The 15979-nt window shown below is 35.9% G+C and overlaps 1 protein-coding gene across 2 annotated transcripts in view; it reads right to left on the reverse strand.

The window, feature by feature from the left end:
• Nucleotides 1-15979, reverse strand: part of LOC110443741 (importin-4-like) — a 26031-nt gene continuing 10052 nt past the window's right edge. For both annotated transcript variants that reach the window (XM_021488126.1, XM_021488125.1), the window contains 18 exons: nt 15889-15942; nt 15409-15518; nt 13877-13985; nt 13350-13488; nt 13015-13128; nt 11832-11948; nt 11277-11400; nt 10842-10953; nt 10300-10415; nt 9029-9106; nt 8232-8395; nt 7679-7872; nt 7273-7446; nt 6396-6604; nt 5674-5806; nt 4620-4724; nt 3966-4035; nt 1-3446 (listed from right to left, as the gene is read on the reverse strand). In XM_021488126.1, the coding sequence (XP_021343801.1) occupies nt 3301-3446; nt 3966-4035; nt 4620-4724; nt 5674-5806; nt 6396-6604; nt 7273-7446; nt 7679-7872; nt 8232-8395; nt 9029-9106; nt 10300-10415; nt 10842-10953; nt 11277-11400; nt 11832-11948; nt 13015-13128; nt 13350-13488; nt 13877-13985; nt 15409-15518; nt 15889-15942 (2268 nt within the window). In that variant the 3' untranslated portion in view covers nt 1-3300. The remainder of the gene's footprint in view (nt 3447-3965; nt 4036-4619; nt 4725-5673; nt 5807-6395; nt 6605-7272; nt 7447-7678; nt 7873-8231; nt 8396-9028; nt 9107-10299; nt 10416-10841; nt 10954-11276; nt 11401-11831; nt 11949-13014; nt 13129-13349; nt 13489-13876; nt 13986-15408; nt 15519-15888; nt 15943-15979) is intronic.

A 15979-nucleotide genomic window follows, 5' to 3' on the forward strand; every position in this document is an offset into this window, starting at 1 on the left:
ATTTGGATATGAATAATTTTTATTGCACATGGGGATGAAAGTTTGTTCATTAAACAAACGAATGCTGATCAAGAGCAAAAGATAATATAACATACGAAGTAACCAAGCAAGGAAACATGACTCCCGTCCGTGCTGTAGTGCATTCAGAAAAATGTCAAGCAACAACCTAAGCCCTGGTCAAGATAACTCCAAGTTTCTTATTAGGGAAGTCTGAACAGCATTACCTGTACCTCCGCAAACAGCTTAACAAAACAGCCAATGAAACGGTATAACAAGATACGTTAAATCTCATTGCCATGTCACAAAAGATCATGAACATTTTCAACAAATCATTAACGGTGCAACAAAATGGTCAAATCTGTAACGACAATGTTAAAACCTATGTTTACACTATGTTTAATTAGTGGTGGCAATAACAGGAAGTAGTACCGGCCATCTAATGACAGGAAAATACTGCATCAAGATAAGGAGCCTGTTTGTTTATGCGATACAACCGTTTTGTCTGTTTTTAAATGTAACATTTTCGGGTATAAATCCTGGCAGACCTGCAAATTTGTATGCAGGAAGGCTTGCCTGAAAGCAGCATCAGATTTCTAGGTCCAACCTTATCTCACAAATGAACAACTTTGGTCGAACCATTTGGATCATGATAAATGAAATCAGCAAAGGTGTCTGGCAGGAAATCGGGCAAGGGTCAGAAAATTGTCTGGACTTGCTAGAATGACTATTTCTTGATCATCAATCCTGTACTGGAAAATGTTAACATGAAAATAAAATCAGTAAAGTTTATCAGTTTAGATTATCATTGATTAATGACACAGTGGAAAAGAACATATAAATTCTTTAACTGATAACGTTTGATTAGGTACAACCTGGTAATAAAAAGTTTGAAGGAAGATAATACACAAATCACAGGTTGAATGCAAAATGTTACATACATTTAAGAAAAAGAAATAATACACATTTGTCAAATCATTGTTATTACCCTATGAAAAAAGTTGCAATATGCTAAACTGTGCTTCTATTAGCTGATGATGCTGTACATGCACATAAAATAAGTAGATTTATTATCTTATCAATTAGATTTGAAGTAGAATTGTCTTTCATCTTCATAGAAATAGGAACACTTTTCTAAAATATCATATAGATGTCATATCTCCGTGATGAAACATTAATATCAATAAATGTGTTCTGTAATTTCAGCAGATTGTCATAAACAGTCTTACGTATGTCATGTATATTAATAGGGAGATTGGAGAAATACAAGTCTTTGACCCACAACCTGTTTATATAATTAAAATGAATTTAGGAAATATTACTTTGTGGTGAGTAAAATATATAGATATAAATGACATTTTATAGTTATATTTAAAACATGCATCAAACCTAATTTCATTCAAATGTTACACACGACACAAATTCATTGTGTGGATATTTTTTATATTAAATATGATCTTATATAGTACACTATATACAAAATGTACAAATGTTGAAATCTTAAATGGTATCTATTTTCTCAATGATCTAACTTCAACAATTAGCCCCAACAGGAACAAAAGATAAGTACTCAAACCCACATACCGGTATCTGAAAACAAGAATTCCCTTGAGGTGAATGCGTCGACTACACTAGGTTAGGTGGAAGGTTGGCTGCAAATTTACCCATGATTAAGTACCAAAATGTAAAATACCCAGGGTACTTTCTATTGCACAACTGATCAGACAGCAGCCAAATTAAATATTAGCAAATTAGCAAATTAGCAAAAGTACTCGGATTTAGACTCTGCAATTGTTTGTCGGCTCTTAGTGACTGTCTTAAATTGTCGATTTATGGATTTGCGCGACATTGAGGAGGAACATTTTTGAATGTGTGAGATTTATGGCTCCTGCAGCTTGAGGCACGCTTCAGCAGGAGTTGGGATGTCTCAGAATGAGATTTCATCTCACGCCCTCAGACTTGGCAACGGACTCAAACATTAATTTTCTATTACAAAATACTTTCACAAAAAGATCAGATGCTTTCCTTCCATCTTTTTCATATTAATCATTTTGTTTGAACAGTATTCCGTTATGACAGTTGTGATTGGTCAGTTCATTATTTTACATCTGTGGGAAAAGAAAAAAATATCTCTACAACAAAAAAATAATGAATAGAAAAATAAGAGCCTAGTTGGATTTCCACAATATGAAATGTAAAGAAGTTATTAAGACTCCACCAGACAAACTGTATATTACAAAGGAAACCCAATAACATCTAAAACAGTCAATGTACAATAACAGATATTAATAGAAAGTGAAAATTACAGAAAGTGAAATATTATTGAACAATAATTTCAAAATTACAATTTGGCTGCAGAAGTCATTACATACCGGAACAGACTATGTCAACAGTTCACAGACATTGCAAACAATTCTGACACAGACCAAATGTTGCCGATGATACCAATTGAAAATACTCTATTTAGCACATTTTTTTTTGCGTAAACAAGAACTAAAGAACTGTTTTATTTTATATTATTAAAAAAATCTTTTTTGAAAATACATGCATTCTACCACACAGAAGGCAATTTTTTTGCAACACAACACTACACTTCCTCCCCGTTTATATGTTTTACACTTCAAAAAGCATGGTCAATAGTTCAAACATCAAACAGGACCTCTCTGGAGAGGGAGAAATGGTCCGTAATCATTTCATCATTTCATGCAGGGTAAGGGAAAGCAATCAAAATGAACATTTTTTCAGATAGAGAAGCTCCTCATTCTAAGGATTTGGTTCCCATTTAACTCTAAAATCTTCAGTTTTTCTTTTGTCCCCGCAGACCATCTATTTACCAGATTATTTTTGATTCATAATTTACACTGGTAAAAACGACTCATATACTAGTACCTAGTGATACTTTATGAGGCAATTAATGAAACCTTTAATTTAATATGATGGAGGACACAGATGGCACGTAAGTCCTTTAATTTAACATGATGTTAACATGAGGTTATGAGGCTTTGTTCCAAAGTAAACACAGACTATGAGGCTTCGGGCACAGATATGACGTTAGCCCTTGTTCCAAAGTAAACACAGGCTATGAGGCTGCGGGCACAGATGTGACGTTAGCCCTTGTTCCAAAGTAAACACAGACTATGGGCTAGGCTGCGGGCACAGATGTGACGTAAGCCCTTGTTCCAAAGTAAACACAGGCTATGAGGCGGCAAGCAGATGTGACGTCAGTCCTTGTTCCAAAGTAAACACAGGCTATGAGGCGGCAATCAGATGTGACATCAGTCCTTGTTCCATAGTAAACACAGGCTACGATGCCGCCCCGTTGGTGTAAGTCAGACATGTTTCCAGTTTACTGCCCTGCTCAGGAGGCAAGCTCTTCGTGATAGCTTTGAAGTCTTCTGGGAACTGTTTTTGTATCATTTTCACCATCTGTATCAGCATGGACTGTGTTTCTGGAATTAAAACATGACATACATGTACAAAAACAGTCTAATGTTAAATGACTAGTTCCTTGATGATTCAAACCTGTTTGCTTATAACACATTCAAACTAATAACTTTCTCCATACTTTACCAGAACGCACACATATTTCATCAATCCAAATTCAAGACCTTCTCAAAGTCATTTCTCCTTTTCTTTATGGGGTTAACATGGAAAACAGGGTCAGTAGCCAAAAGGACAATACAAATCACTCATGGCTATTTCACAAGTAATTATATGGAGAAGGGGAGTGTTGGGGAGTGGGAGGGGGTGTATTTCTTATAACACCTACCACTTACATTTTTATTTACAGGAGCCAACCATCATAGCAACCATTGATCTTTAGGTCTGGCTTACATAGTATTTATAATTACATCTTTAAAATCAATACCATAAGTAAAACATCAGAAGCAAAATTGCAGATATTGGGTTTAGCTAATTATTACTGTGACATTTGCTTTTATTCTATATAGTAATGACGTCATACTCACCATCTTTCAATCCTTCAGAACCCAAAACTTGAGAAACAACTTCAAGTAACTTTGGAGTTTGCTTCAAAATCTGCAATAAGCCCAAGTGAGATTTTAACAAACTTTTTTTTTACAACTGGGAACATTGAATGTAGGAGAAATTACCTTTAAATATGATATTAATCAATTATAGACTTTTGATGGGGTGAATATATGGTTACATGAGCCTGAGAAAGTGATTCGTTGAGGTAAATACCACTTTCTCAGGACTATATAACCACATCTTCACTGAAATAAAAGTCTTTGTTATATTAAATGCTAAATAATGTTTTGACCAATAAACAAGAATATTAAATGCTGAATAAGATAAAACTTATGAAAACTGTACGGAGTAAAATACTGCATTTGGCAGGAAGCATTGTGACGTTACAATTGAACTGACGTCATAAAGTTAATAATAACCTGCTCAGTGGCGTTTCTAAAAATAGCAACACTGAGTCAATATCACAAATCAACAAAGCCCTACATGATTTGTTATATTAACCAATGAGGATGTAGGAAAATGTGTGTCATCAAACAAACAGATGAGTTACTAGTATTATATCAATTAGGTTTTTATCTTTTATAAATAGAAGTACAAGAGCATATAATTTTAGAATCAAAGAGTAAACTGACCTCCTCATTACAGCTGCTGTACAGCTCGTACAGGCATTTATATACGGTTTCGTTCTCCTCGAAGTCCTCCTTCAGGGGAAGACATTGCATCACAACGGGAACAACCTGTCATCAAAACAGTCACTTTAGATAGAAACAGTCAGTCATAAGAACAACCAGTCTTGCATCAACAACAGTAACTTAAAATGCTTATGTAACAGAGGTCAATATTTATTCAATTTCTCCACGAGGGATTGAATCTGGGACCTATGGCTTACTAGTCGGACTCTCCGTGGACTGAGCTAAAGAAACTCTACCTAGCCAAGTCAGTAGGAAGCAGCTACTATTTTACCAGGTTGACAGTCCCCTATGAGGAAAGAACATGTCCCAAGTTTTCCCCAAGAGTAACAACACTGGTTGAGAGACCCTGGTTGGGTAGTTTTTAAATATTCCCTGGGTCCTTGCGTGGGGTCAATGAAACAGAGATCAGATCATTACATTTCAATGCCTTTGCTAGGGATAAAACTTGGGGCTACAGATAACTGCTTTACCAGAATGAGCTTTCCTAGGGATAAAACTTGGGACTACAGATAACTGCTTTACCAGAATGAGCTTTCCTAGTGATAAAACTTGGGGCTACAGATACCTGCTTTACCAGAATGAGCTTTCCTAGGGATAAAACTTAGGACTACAGATAACTGCTTTACCAGAATGAGCTTTCATAGGGATAAAACTTGGGGCTACAGATACCTGCTTTACCAGAATGAGCTTTCATAGGGATAAAACTTGGGACTACAGATAACTGCTTTATCAGAATGAGCTTTCCTAGGGATAAAACTTGGGACTACAAATAACTGCTTTACCAGAATGAGCTTTCCTAGGGATAAAACTTGGGGGCTACAGATAACTGCTTTACCAGAATGCGCTAACGGGAAATTTTTCTCTAGACAAGTCAGAACCAAGCAATTAGATAGTTTACCACTGTAACACAAGTTGGAAAATTTAAAGTTCAAAAATGCATCTTTTATTTAAAATGTCATAAACTGTGAAGTTGCTCGTAATGATTTTTTTATACCTGTGACATTGGAACACCAGCTTTGTTTGCCATGATCATCCGACAGGTGGCAGCACAGATGTTGTCAAGGAGACGAGGATTTTCTGCCTTACTCATGGCGTCAAACAGACACTTGAGAACCTCAGGATATCGACTGATCAATGGTAAAGGATGAAATAACATATTGCATTTTTTTTCAACTAATGTTGTGAAATCTGGAGAAATTGTTGATAAAATTACAATTCAAATTCATTTGACATGTAACACCACATTTGATTGGTCAATCAAAATAATTTGCAACAAGTATAACCATGATAGGCGATTGTTAATGACGTCAATGACCCCGAAGCGTCTTGAAATTGATTATAGATGACATCACGAACATTAGCGTGACCCCAAAATGTCAAATAATTCCGCCTCACTTTGAATTTTGACGTCACCAATCCACAGCAGAGTGACCCAGGATTAGAAGAAAACACTCAAAAATGTCTCAAAATCACCGTTTCTTTCAGTGGTTTTGGCTTATAAGAATTAGAATGAGGATAACCCTACTGTATTTTGAAATTAGCGACTGTATATCTTGATTATACTGTCGCAAATATCTGTTTTAATGGCTCTGCGTCACCACTAAAACCCAATAAGCAACAGTATAATCAAGATATACCGCTGCAAATTTCAAAATACAGTAGGGTTATCCCTAAAATCACTTGTCAGAAGAATTAAAGTAATGGGCAAAAGGATACGAGAATAATGTCTCCCCACTGGTAGCTAGGAGGACACCAACAGCAAACACAGAGTTACTTCGTACTTCATCATCCTCATCCTTCACCATCTTCATAAACAGTGGGTACAGAGTGTCTGTGAAGGGTACGATAGAAGTCCCACAGGCCTGCACGATCTCAGCCAGGGTCCCCACAGCAAAGGACTTCTCCGACACAGCACTTGTCTCTTTCTGTTAAAAGAATTTATCATGCAGGTTTATTTTTCGTTAATCACACAGACTTCTTGGTTTAACTCTCTTTAATTTCACTCAAAATGATTCTGAAACATTACTTACGAAATTTCAGTCATTTTTCACTTATTTTTTTATTACTTGTTTCTATATATTTTTTTTTTATCAAAGTTAATGGCCCTTTACCACAGCATACTAGAAGACATATATATAACTGACTTCAAAAGTTCTGTAGTAGTGGGTTAAATTTAAATGCACCACATATCTGATTCTTATGAACGTGAAAGTGAATCACGGTAATTCATCTGAACCTGATATCTAAATTTTACCACAGCAAGCTACCAACAAAATATCATGTCTTTTGGCCTTGAGGTTCTGTAGATGAATTCGTCTGAAGGAAAGTTGACATCTGATGATGTGCCATCATATAAGTGCAAAGGCACTCCATCTTAGGTGAGTTTAAAAGTCAGGTTAGCTAAGCCAAAATTAAATGGATAATTTGTGGGTACTTATATCATCAATTTAGAGTTAAAAGACCCACCAGGCTTCAAAGAACATTTATCTGGTCCAATCAGGAGAAATTTTACCAGATTGATTTCAAAGTAAACCAAAGTACACTAATATCAAATTTAGTCAAGTCAGCCTGTGTCTTTTGTCCAACCACTCACCAGCCGTTTCACAAGGTCCTGGAGGAAGCTAGAAAAGAAAGGAAGGAACTCTGGACCTCCGATTAGTTTGGCCATCAGAGGCAGGACATCACCTGCAGACTCGATCAGCATCCCATCAAACTCCGCCTCCTCATCCTCATCATCCTCGTCTTCATCCTGATCCTGACAAGCCAGCTGTGGAGCAGATGTCAAACCAACAGTAAGTAATAGGTTTGAATAAATATTAAAATCAACCACAAATATTTCAAAACTTTTTTTAAAGGAATTAATAATACAAAATCTTGACAGATTGATATTAAATCAGAATTATATTCATCCTTCAATCTAGATAAGCATGGTATCAAATTCTGTAATACCCCGGTAAAATATCAGGATAAACAGGTTATTTTCTTCTTACTTGACATACCTTATGTGTGAAAACCTCCTTCATCCTAGACAATATCGCATCTCTGGCTCCCTGGACCTGTAACACCGGCTGACCAATCTTGTCCAGCATCTCAGATAAGGTGTCGATGACGGTCATCACTATCTCGCGGTCAACATCAGTCTTTATCAGCTCTAGGTATTTTACTACCACAGTGTTTAACATGGCAGTCAGAGCTGGGGAAAAAATCACCAACACGTCTTCAATGTACCATTCAACAGGATGCTTTTAAAATGGTAGCAAATTTAGCTTCAGAGTGTTTGATATTCATTCCAAAAGAAACTTGCATATTTTCTTACATTTTTTTTTTTTACAATTTTAGCAAATGATGATGCGATGAGAAATTTTGATTGTCCAATAACAAGAATTGATTTTTAACTTTCTGGTGTAGGCGATATATAATGTGATAGTTACTTTTATTATACACTGTTTTAGCAAATGTAATACCACTGAAGAGCTTGTAATATGAGCCAACACATGTGTCACATGTGGAGATAAACACAGCCTAGCTCTGTATATTGCAACTTATAATTACCTGTCTGAGTATCCAGTGTTGGGGAGTCTGTGTTGGCCTTGTGGACACAGATGCACATCTGGCCCAGGGCTGCTGAGGCAGAACGCTTGACTCCCTGGGCCGGATAGTCCATCATATCTGTTACCTCCTTAAAACTCTTCTCTAGGTATGGAAAGAAGACCGCCCTGCAGTGGAAATAATCTACGATTTCAAACGTTGTTCCACCGTATGATTGTATTGGGAAAAGTGTGGTGGTATGCAGAACCGATTACATTAAACATTAATGAGATTTTTGGTAGAATTTTCACAGCCATACATCTCTATCAATATACATTGTACTGCAATTTTCCTAGTCTGCTAAAACTGACCATAATCGCAGGCTGCAAAGTCCTAATTGGCCGATACATATTGGTGTAGGAAAGATGGCTGTCTATGTTAGCAGTTGAAATCACTTCAAATCAAATGATGCGTCGAGCGTGTCGAGTTGGGACATGGCATGTAGTCAAGCGAGTAAGAGATTAACATATTGACATTTAGGTATAAATATTTTCTAACAAACATTCTCGCAATCGCTATCAACAGATTTGGGCGACAAATCCCAAAGTTTCAAAAAGCCTGCGATTACAGTTAGTTTTAGCAGACTACAATTCACCCAAAACCAATCCTGAAATAGGCATTTGGAATTTTTAAAAAGATGGAAATGTGAAAAGTTTAAAATGCCAACAGACAGATTATCAAAATAGGTTGTTAAAGTTTGTTTTTTCTTAACTTAGCCCATTAAAGAGAGGCTACACTTCACACATGATATGTTCAATTACCCTGAATTGGCAGCCAGCTCCCCTAGAGCACAGCAGGTGTCTTCTTTCTCATCAACGAAGGCGTTTTCTACGCTGATCCTGTAGACAAAAACAACATTAAATAGCTGTCAATAGAACTTCAATAATCTGCAACTTTTACATACACAGTGAAAACTGTCTCTACACAATGTCATGGCGATGTCTTATTTACAACAAATTCAACGCATCAAATAGTTCTAGTCAAGAAAAACTACAAAACCAATAATCTCAACGGCGCCCTATCCTATGAAACATTCTGAATTAACTGAAATCATTCATAATAATCTCACACGCAGTAAATTGTACACTTGATAAATTGATACCCAATAATCTTAAAAGTGGCAATTATATATTGCATGAATTCATAACCGTGAATCCAAGAAGTGGCAAATATAATACATGTACATGTTATTGCAGAAGTTATTTAAGATTATGTTGTATATAATGTACATTTTCTAATATACTTGACCATATGGGAGACAAGTCTTTGACTCAATATGGTATGAAGTTTAAATAAAGACTATTATTATTATTATTAAGAATGCTTGAATTCATCCCAATAATCTCAAAATCATTAATAAAACACTGAGAAATCATACCCATAATCTTAAAAGCACAATTACATTACAAGTATTCAATTTTTTTAACATAAAAGCATAAATGACACTTCCTAAAATGTAAACTATAAGCAACATGTATTTTATTTCAGCATATTACTATATATACTGGAACTAAACACCAGAACATTGTCCTGTGTTACATAACTTACTGTGTAATGTTACAACTATAAGTATGTTACTTAAATAATCAAGGTTACACCATGTCGTATGGGACACCCTCCCTTGGGTAAATTTACCATGTCTATTGCCTTGTCACACTACAATGTCTGCTGTCAACAATACCCATTAAAGTCAATTATTGAACAGTTATAGGAAAACAAAGTTACAGCAAGTTTTCATGGAAATAAACCTTTCAATGAAGTTTGAAGTTAATACATTTAAAAGTACTCTTGGTATAAAGCGGACACTGTTTCAGCATTGAATATAGTGGAATAACTCCATAAATTACTGTCGGATAACGATAGTAATTGAATAGTCTGAGCCTCATTTTAAGTAATCTTTCTATGAAGTTTGAAATTAATCCGTTAAAAATTACTTGAAATATAGAGCGACCATTATGCGTGTCCACCCGACTGCCTTTCACGTAATACTTTCCGTTTCTCGACAGGTGTATAAAAAACCAAGTCACTATACCCTTCTATATGCTGCTCGTCATCCTCTTCATCGTCTTCCTGAGATATGTCCTCTTCCTCGCCAAAGTCCTCCTCGTTAAATATGCTCACCTGTTCTTCTGCTACCTTCACATGTGCCTGCAATGATAAACATTATTTTGATACAGTTGACAATGGTTTATATCTGCCTAATGCCAGTAGTTTTACAAAATATGACGCCAATGGCCATGTAGCTCACTGGACTTAAGATGTGTTTATTATTTTTATAGCGACTATAGCCAAGCATTAGTATCTTCAATAAGATTCATCAGTTTGTAAATATATAATATCAAATAGTTACTTTATACACAAACAATTTACGTATTAAATGTGTTGCAACGTTTCAAGACCACCCACTCAGTTATAACTTGACAAAAAGACCAGTCAGTCTTGAAACATTGCAACATGTTTATACCTACATTGTTTGTGCATAAAGTAAAACTTTGATATTCCAAGCAATAGTATTTTAACAGAATTACATTGAAAAGATTGAACATTGGGAAGAAAAAGTCCTGAAATGCTTACCTTTACACCTTCTGTAGACTTCAGAGAACCAATCATATGTGTTATAAGATTTTCTAAGTACGGACCGATGTCACCTTTCATGATGGAGGACAGCGACGCAAACAGCCCATACCTGTTGTCATTTGTACAGATTCTTGTGAAACAATTTTATAATATGATCATGTTTGAAAGGAAGACAGATTATCATTTTGTTTTGAGCCAAAATTAACACAACTTTGTTCCTTAATTAAAGTCAATTAATTTTAAAGATTTTGTATAACGTTGTTAGAATCTGTCTTTTCTTGGAAATTTATTACAAATATTGAAAAATATTCCAATTTTAATATGAACATGATGAGGACAGTAATACGATCATCAAAATGTCTGTCCCAATAGAAAATATTTCATGACATTAGATGTGACTATGTTGATAAATAGACAGGAAAGATTACTTACACACATCTGCGAAGGTCAGGGTCATCTACATTGTGTAAGAGATTCAAACCAAGCTGAGCACACTCCTTAGTCAGTGGCAGGAAAGTCTCTAATCCTACTCCCCGAGCCAGCACTCCAAGGGTGTCTAATAAAACACATCCAAAGTTAGCAATAATCTCTAAAACTCTTCCTCGAGCTTACATTCCCAGCGTGCTGATACCAAGAATGTACAAATTTCATGAAAGTCTCTAACCCTATTCCTCCAGCTAACACTTACAGCCTGACAGGACATCTAGTTGAAAATTTTAAGTAGTTATTGGCTTCTGAAAAATTCTATAAACTATACGGAAAAAGTATTGCACAATGTATTAACATGCATAAGACAATAGACACAAAACAGGTATTACATCTAACCTTTATCTTATATTAGAGAATGGATAGAGGATATCTAACAGTGTCTTCAGAAATACCAAATATGTTTCATGAGTGTGGCAAGTATTTTGACATCTTTCAAGAATAAATAATTTTCAATATTTCAATGGTAACATTTTTAACAGAAACAGGTACATGTATTACCTAAGGTCTGTATTTGTAGTTTTCTCATCTCCTCGTCCTCTCCTGCCATGAGGTAGCCTTTGAATTGCTCGATGATAACTGGGAAGTAGGGCTTCATACCTTCCTTAGCAGCGTTGACTGTAAACAGTGTGTAGGTGTTACAACATCAGTAAGTTTTAACCTATACATATACAGCTCATACAGCTCCTGCCCGAATGTCACCAAATATGGATTTTAACAATTCCCTATTATACCATAATCATAGACTTAAGATCTTTCACTTTACACAGGTTCTGTCCCCAATGTCACCAAATATGGTTTTAACAATTCCCCCCCCCCCCCCCCCCGCCCTCATTTTCATATCGGAATAAAAATGACAAGGATTTCCGGAACTTTGATTAGAGCACCATAGGCGGTTTGAAGACTTTTTGTTTCACAAGTGTAAATAATCTTTCCGAAAATATGGTGGACAATTTCTCCTGTACAGTTATTTATATATAAACTTAATTTATATTACAACAATTATGAAACAAGTTCTATCAACTTATATTAGTCACTCTTGTTGGCCCAGATGTAAGTGCGGGGGGCCTTTAATGTGGGAGAAAAGCAGGGTACCTGGAGAAAGCCCACATGATCGGGAAAGTGACCCCATACCTTTTCACACACAATTGGGGAATCGAACCCCAGCGGCCTTGGTGAAAGGCGAGTGTGTTATCCACAGAACCAATCAAGCACCTGTTATTTCTTGTCATATCAGTGGCGGACCCAGAGGGTTTCTTGGGTTTCAAGAAACCCCCCCACCATGAGATTTTCTTTAAAAATAATGTATTTTCACTATTTTCCTCAATTTTCCCCCACATGGAACCCCCCCCCCCCAGAAATTTGGAAACCCCCCCAAATAGGTCTCTGGATCCACCACTGCATATGTCTATGTTTTAATAACACATATTGTGGAAGTCTGGGTCTTTAACAGGGTATTTAAAGCAAGGAGTGTTATTTCTATAACACGCAGGAACACCCGTTTTGCAGCTGATGAACAATATATTGTGCATTTTTCAAGATCAAGGAATTTAGTTGAAAGTACATTAACATGGTCTACAAATTAATACTACAGCTAGATAATTTTTGGTACAGAATGCTTGTAAATAACAGAGTTGGGTTCTTGTATGTGCCATACAAAAGCTAAAAGAGGGGGAGCACTAACCTGTGGCTCCCAGAGCACTTATTGCCAGCTCCTTGGGTCGGTTGGTGGGTGAGGTCTTGAGGACATTGATCAGATGCTCCATTAGTGTGGACAAGTAGGGTAGAATGTCTTTACCTACAATAAAACATTGTTGAGACAGGTAAGGCATAATGTCACTATTTATAATACACATTTAACAGAAAATTGCATGGAAACTTGTAATGGAATAGCTGTGTTGCAAAAAACAATCAGCCATTTTTCATGCATATCATTGTTTCTGATGCAACTTTGATTCCCAAAATCAATTTACATGGTTATTGGTGAAACCTTTTAAATTTTGAGACAGTTAAACTAACCAAGGTTTTCACAGAACATCTCCAAAGCATAGTAGCTTTTGGTAAGGCCTTTTGGGTTTTTATCTGCCTCCTGTGTTGCTCGACCAAGGTATTGGAACAGCAGGGGAAGTAACTCTGAGGCAAACTTGCTGATGTCGGGCTGAAAACAGAGAAATGGAGATTGTAAGGCATGGCAAGTGTGATGTTCTACCATACCTGCCTCTTTGATCGTTTTTGTTTATGTGATCTCTGTCTTATTACATACTACAGTATAACCTGTCAAAATTGGATATGACTCATTATATGAATAAATTGTTAATTTATATTGTAAGTTATTTGGACATTTTTACCAATGCATTGTGTTTTCTTTCACAAATTATACACCTCAATGAAAAGTCCATTATAGCACTGACACTCAGTAGATACACAGCAAAGATGTTTGACATCATTTACAAAGTTGAACACATGTGTGTTATTCAAGATTTCTAGCGGAAAAAACACCTAAAACAGCATCTGTTAATTTGGGAGAGGCAGTATTCTAAACTTACCTGTAGATGTTCAGAAAATTGCCCAAGAGCAAAAAGTGCTGAGTTCCTGACCTGTTGGTCTGGATCATTCAAACCCTTAACAACACACTGTAACACTGCCTGCAAGTGTCTGAAAACATCAAAGTCAAAATCTAAATCAAACATATACTATAACACTGCCTGCAAGTGTCTGAAAACATCAAAGACAAAATCTAGGTCAAAATACAATTAAACACTGTCTGCAAGTGTCTGAAAACATCAGTCGAAAACTTGGTCAAACATATACTTTAACGCTGTCTGCAAGTGTCTGAAAACATTAAAATCTTGGTCAAAATACATTTAAACACTGCCTGCAAGTGTCTGAAAACATCAGTCGGAAACTCGGTCAAACATATACTTTAACACTGTCTGTAAATGTCTGAAAACATTAAAATCTAGGTCAAAATACACTTTAACACTGCCTGCACGTGTCTGAAAACAACAGTCAAAATCTAGGTCAAACATACTGAAACACTGCCAGCAAGTGTCTGAAAACATCAAAGACAAAATCTAGGTCAAAATACAATTAAACACTGTCTGCAAGTGTCTGAAAACATCAGTCGAAAACTCGGTCAAACATATACTTTAATACTGTCTGCAAGTGTCTGAAAACATTAAAATCTTGGTCAAAATACATTTAAACACTGCTAGCAAGTGTCTGAACACATCAAAGTCAAAATCTAGGTCAAACATATACTGTAACACTGCCTGCAAGTGTCTGAAAACATCAAAGACAAGATCTAGGTCAAAATACACTGTAACACTGCTTTTGTAAGTGTCTGAAAACATCAGTCGACAACTAGGTCAAACATATACTGTAACACTGCATGCAAGTGTCTGAAAACATCAAAGACAAAATCTAGGTCAAAATACAATTAAACACTGTCTGCAAGTGTCTGAAAACATCAGTCGAAAACTCGGTCAAACATATACTTTAACACTGTCTGCAAGTGTCTGAAAACATTAAAATCTAGGTCAAAATACACTTTAACACTGCCTGCAAGTGTCTGAAAACATCAAAGACAAAATCTAGGCCAAAATACACTGTAACACTGTCTGCAAGTGTCTGAAAACATCAAAGTCAAAATCCAGGTCAACTTCAGTCAAACGGTGCAAGTATATTGCAAGTATATTGATTCTTCTATCCCACATCAAGTATGCCTTCTATCAATGTAATATTTGGACCAGCAATGCCTGTAGTTGTTAAGAGTGACACTGAATTGGTTGAATAAATTCTACAAATAGTAACAGTGACCTTGGCCCTCCAACAGTAAAATAAGAAATTATTTGAGGTTTTTCTTTTACTTGGCCTTTCTATCAAGTTTGATGAAAACAGTTAACAAATGAAGTTGCTTGAGCAAAGACACAGAATGGCAGGTGCATAATATTTAAACACAGAAATGCGCAATTTATTAACATTTTCAGATTAATGCGATATTTCACAAATAGATCAGAGCTTATAAAAACATATGCTTTATGAAGGTTTAATCATATTACCAAACATGTATACTTACTTGTTTGTGATATAGTCAGCACAGCCCTCGACAACCACAGCCAGAGCAAGGTAGGCTGCACGTCGGTGGGAGGCGGTCTCGCTCAAAATGGCCGGCTCTACAATTGCCATCTAGAGGAATAGACAATTTATCTCCCTATAAACAATGCATCTCCTTGTAAATTATATATCTCAGTGCTCAATTTCTTTCTCAACATATCTTTCATCAATTTCATTGTTAAATAGTCTACTATAAAAAAAATACAATAAAATCAACTTTCAAGTACATTTAACTTTGCACTATTTGAAGATGAGTAAGATCATTTGAAATGATAAAATTCTACCAAACATTGGTACTGAGCCACCAACGAAGACTTTTAATTAAATAATTAATTTTAATTTGTCCGTAATATTTGTAAATCAGATGAACACAAACAAGGTTTTTATTGTAAAAGAATGATACTGTATTTATAAAAAGTTTGAGGTTTGTAACACAACTTACCAGATTTGGGATGAATTTATCGGGAGGAAGATGGAGAGCCATGGTATCAATCACCTGTCAACATAAGGTCGTAACATCAACTGAGAGTCTG

Source organism: Mizuhopecten yessoensis, unplaced genomic scaffold, assembly GCF_002113885.1.
Source record: "Mizuhopecten yessoensis strain PY_sf001 unplaced genomic scaffold, ASM211388v2 scaffold716359, whole genome shotgun sequence".
In the NCBI taxonomy this organism is placed as follows: domain Eukaryota; kingdom Metazoa; phylum Mollusca; class Bivalvia; order Pectinida; family Pectinidae; genus Mizuhopecten; species Mizuhopecten yessoensis.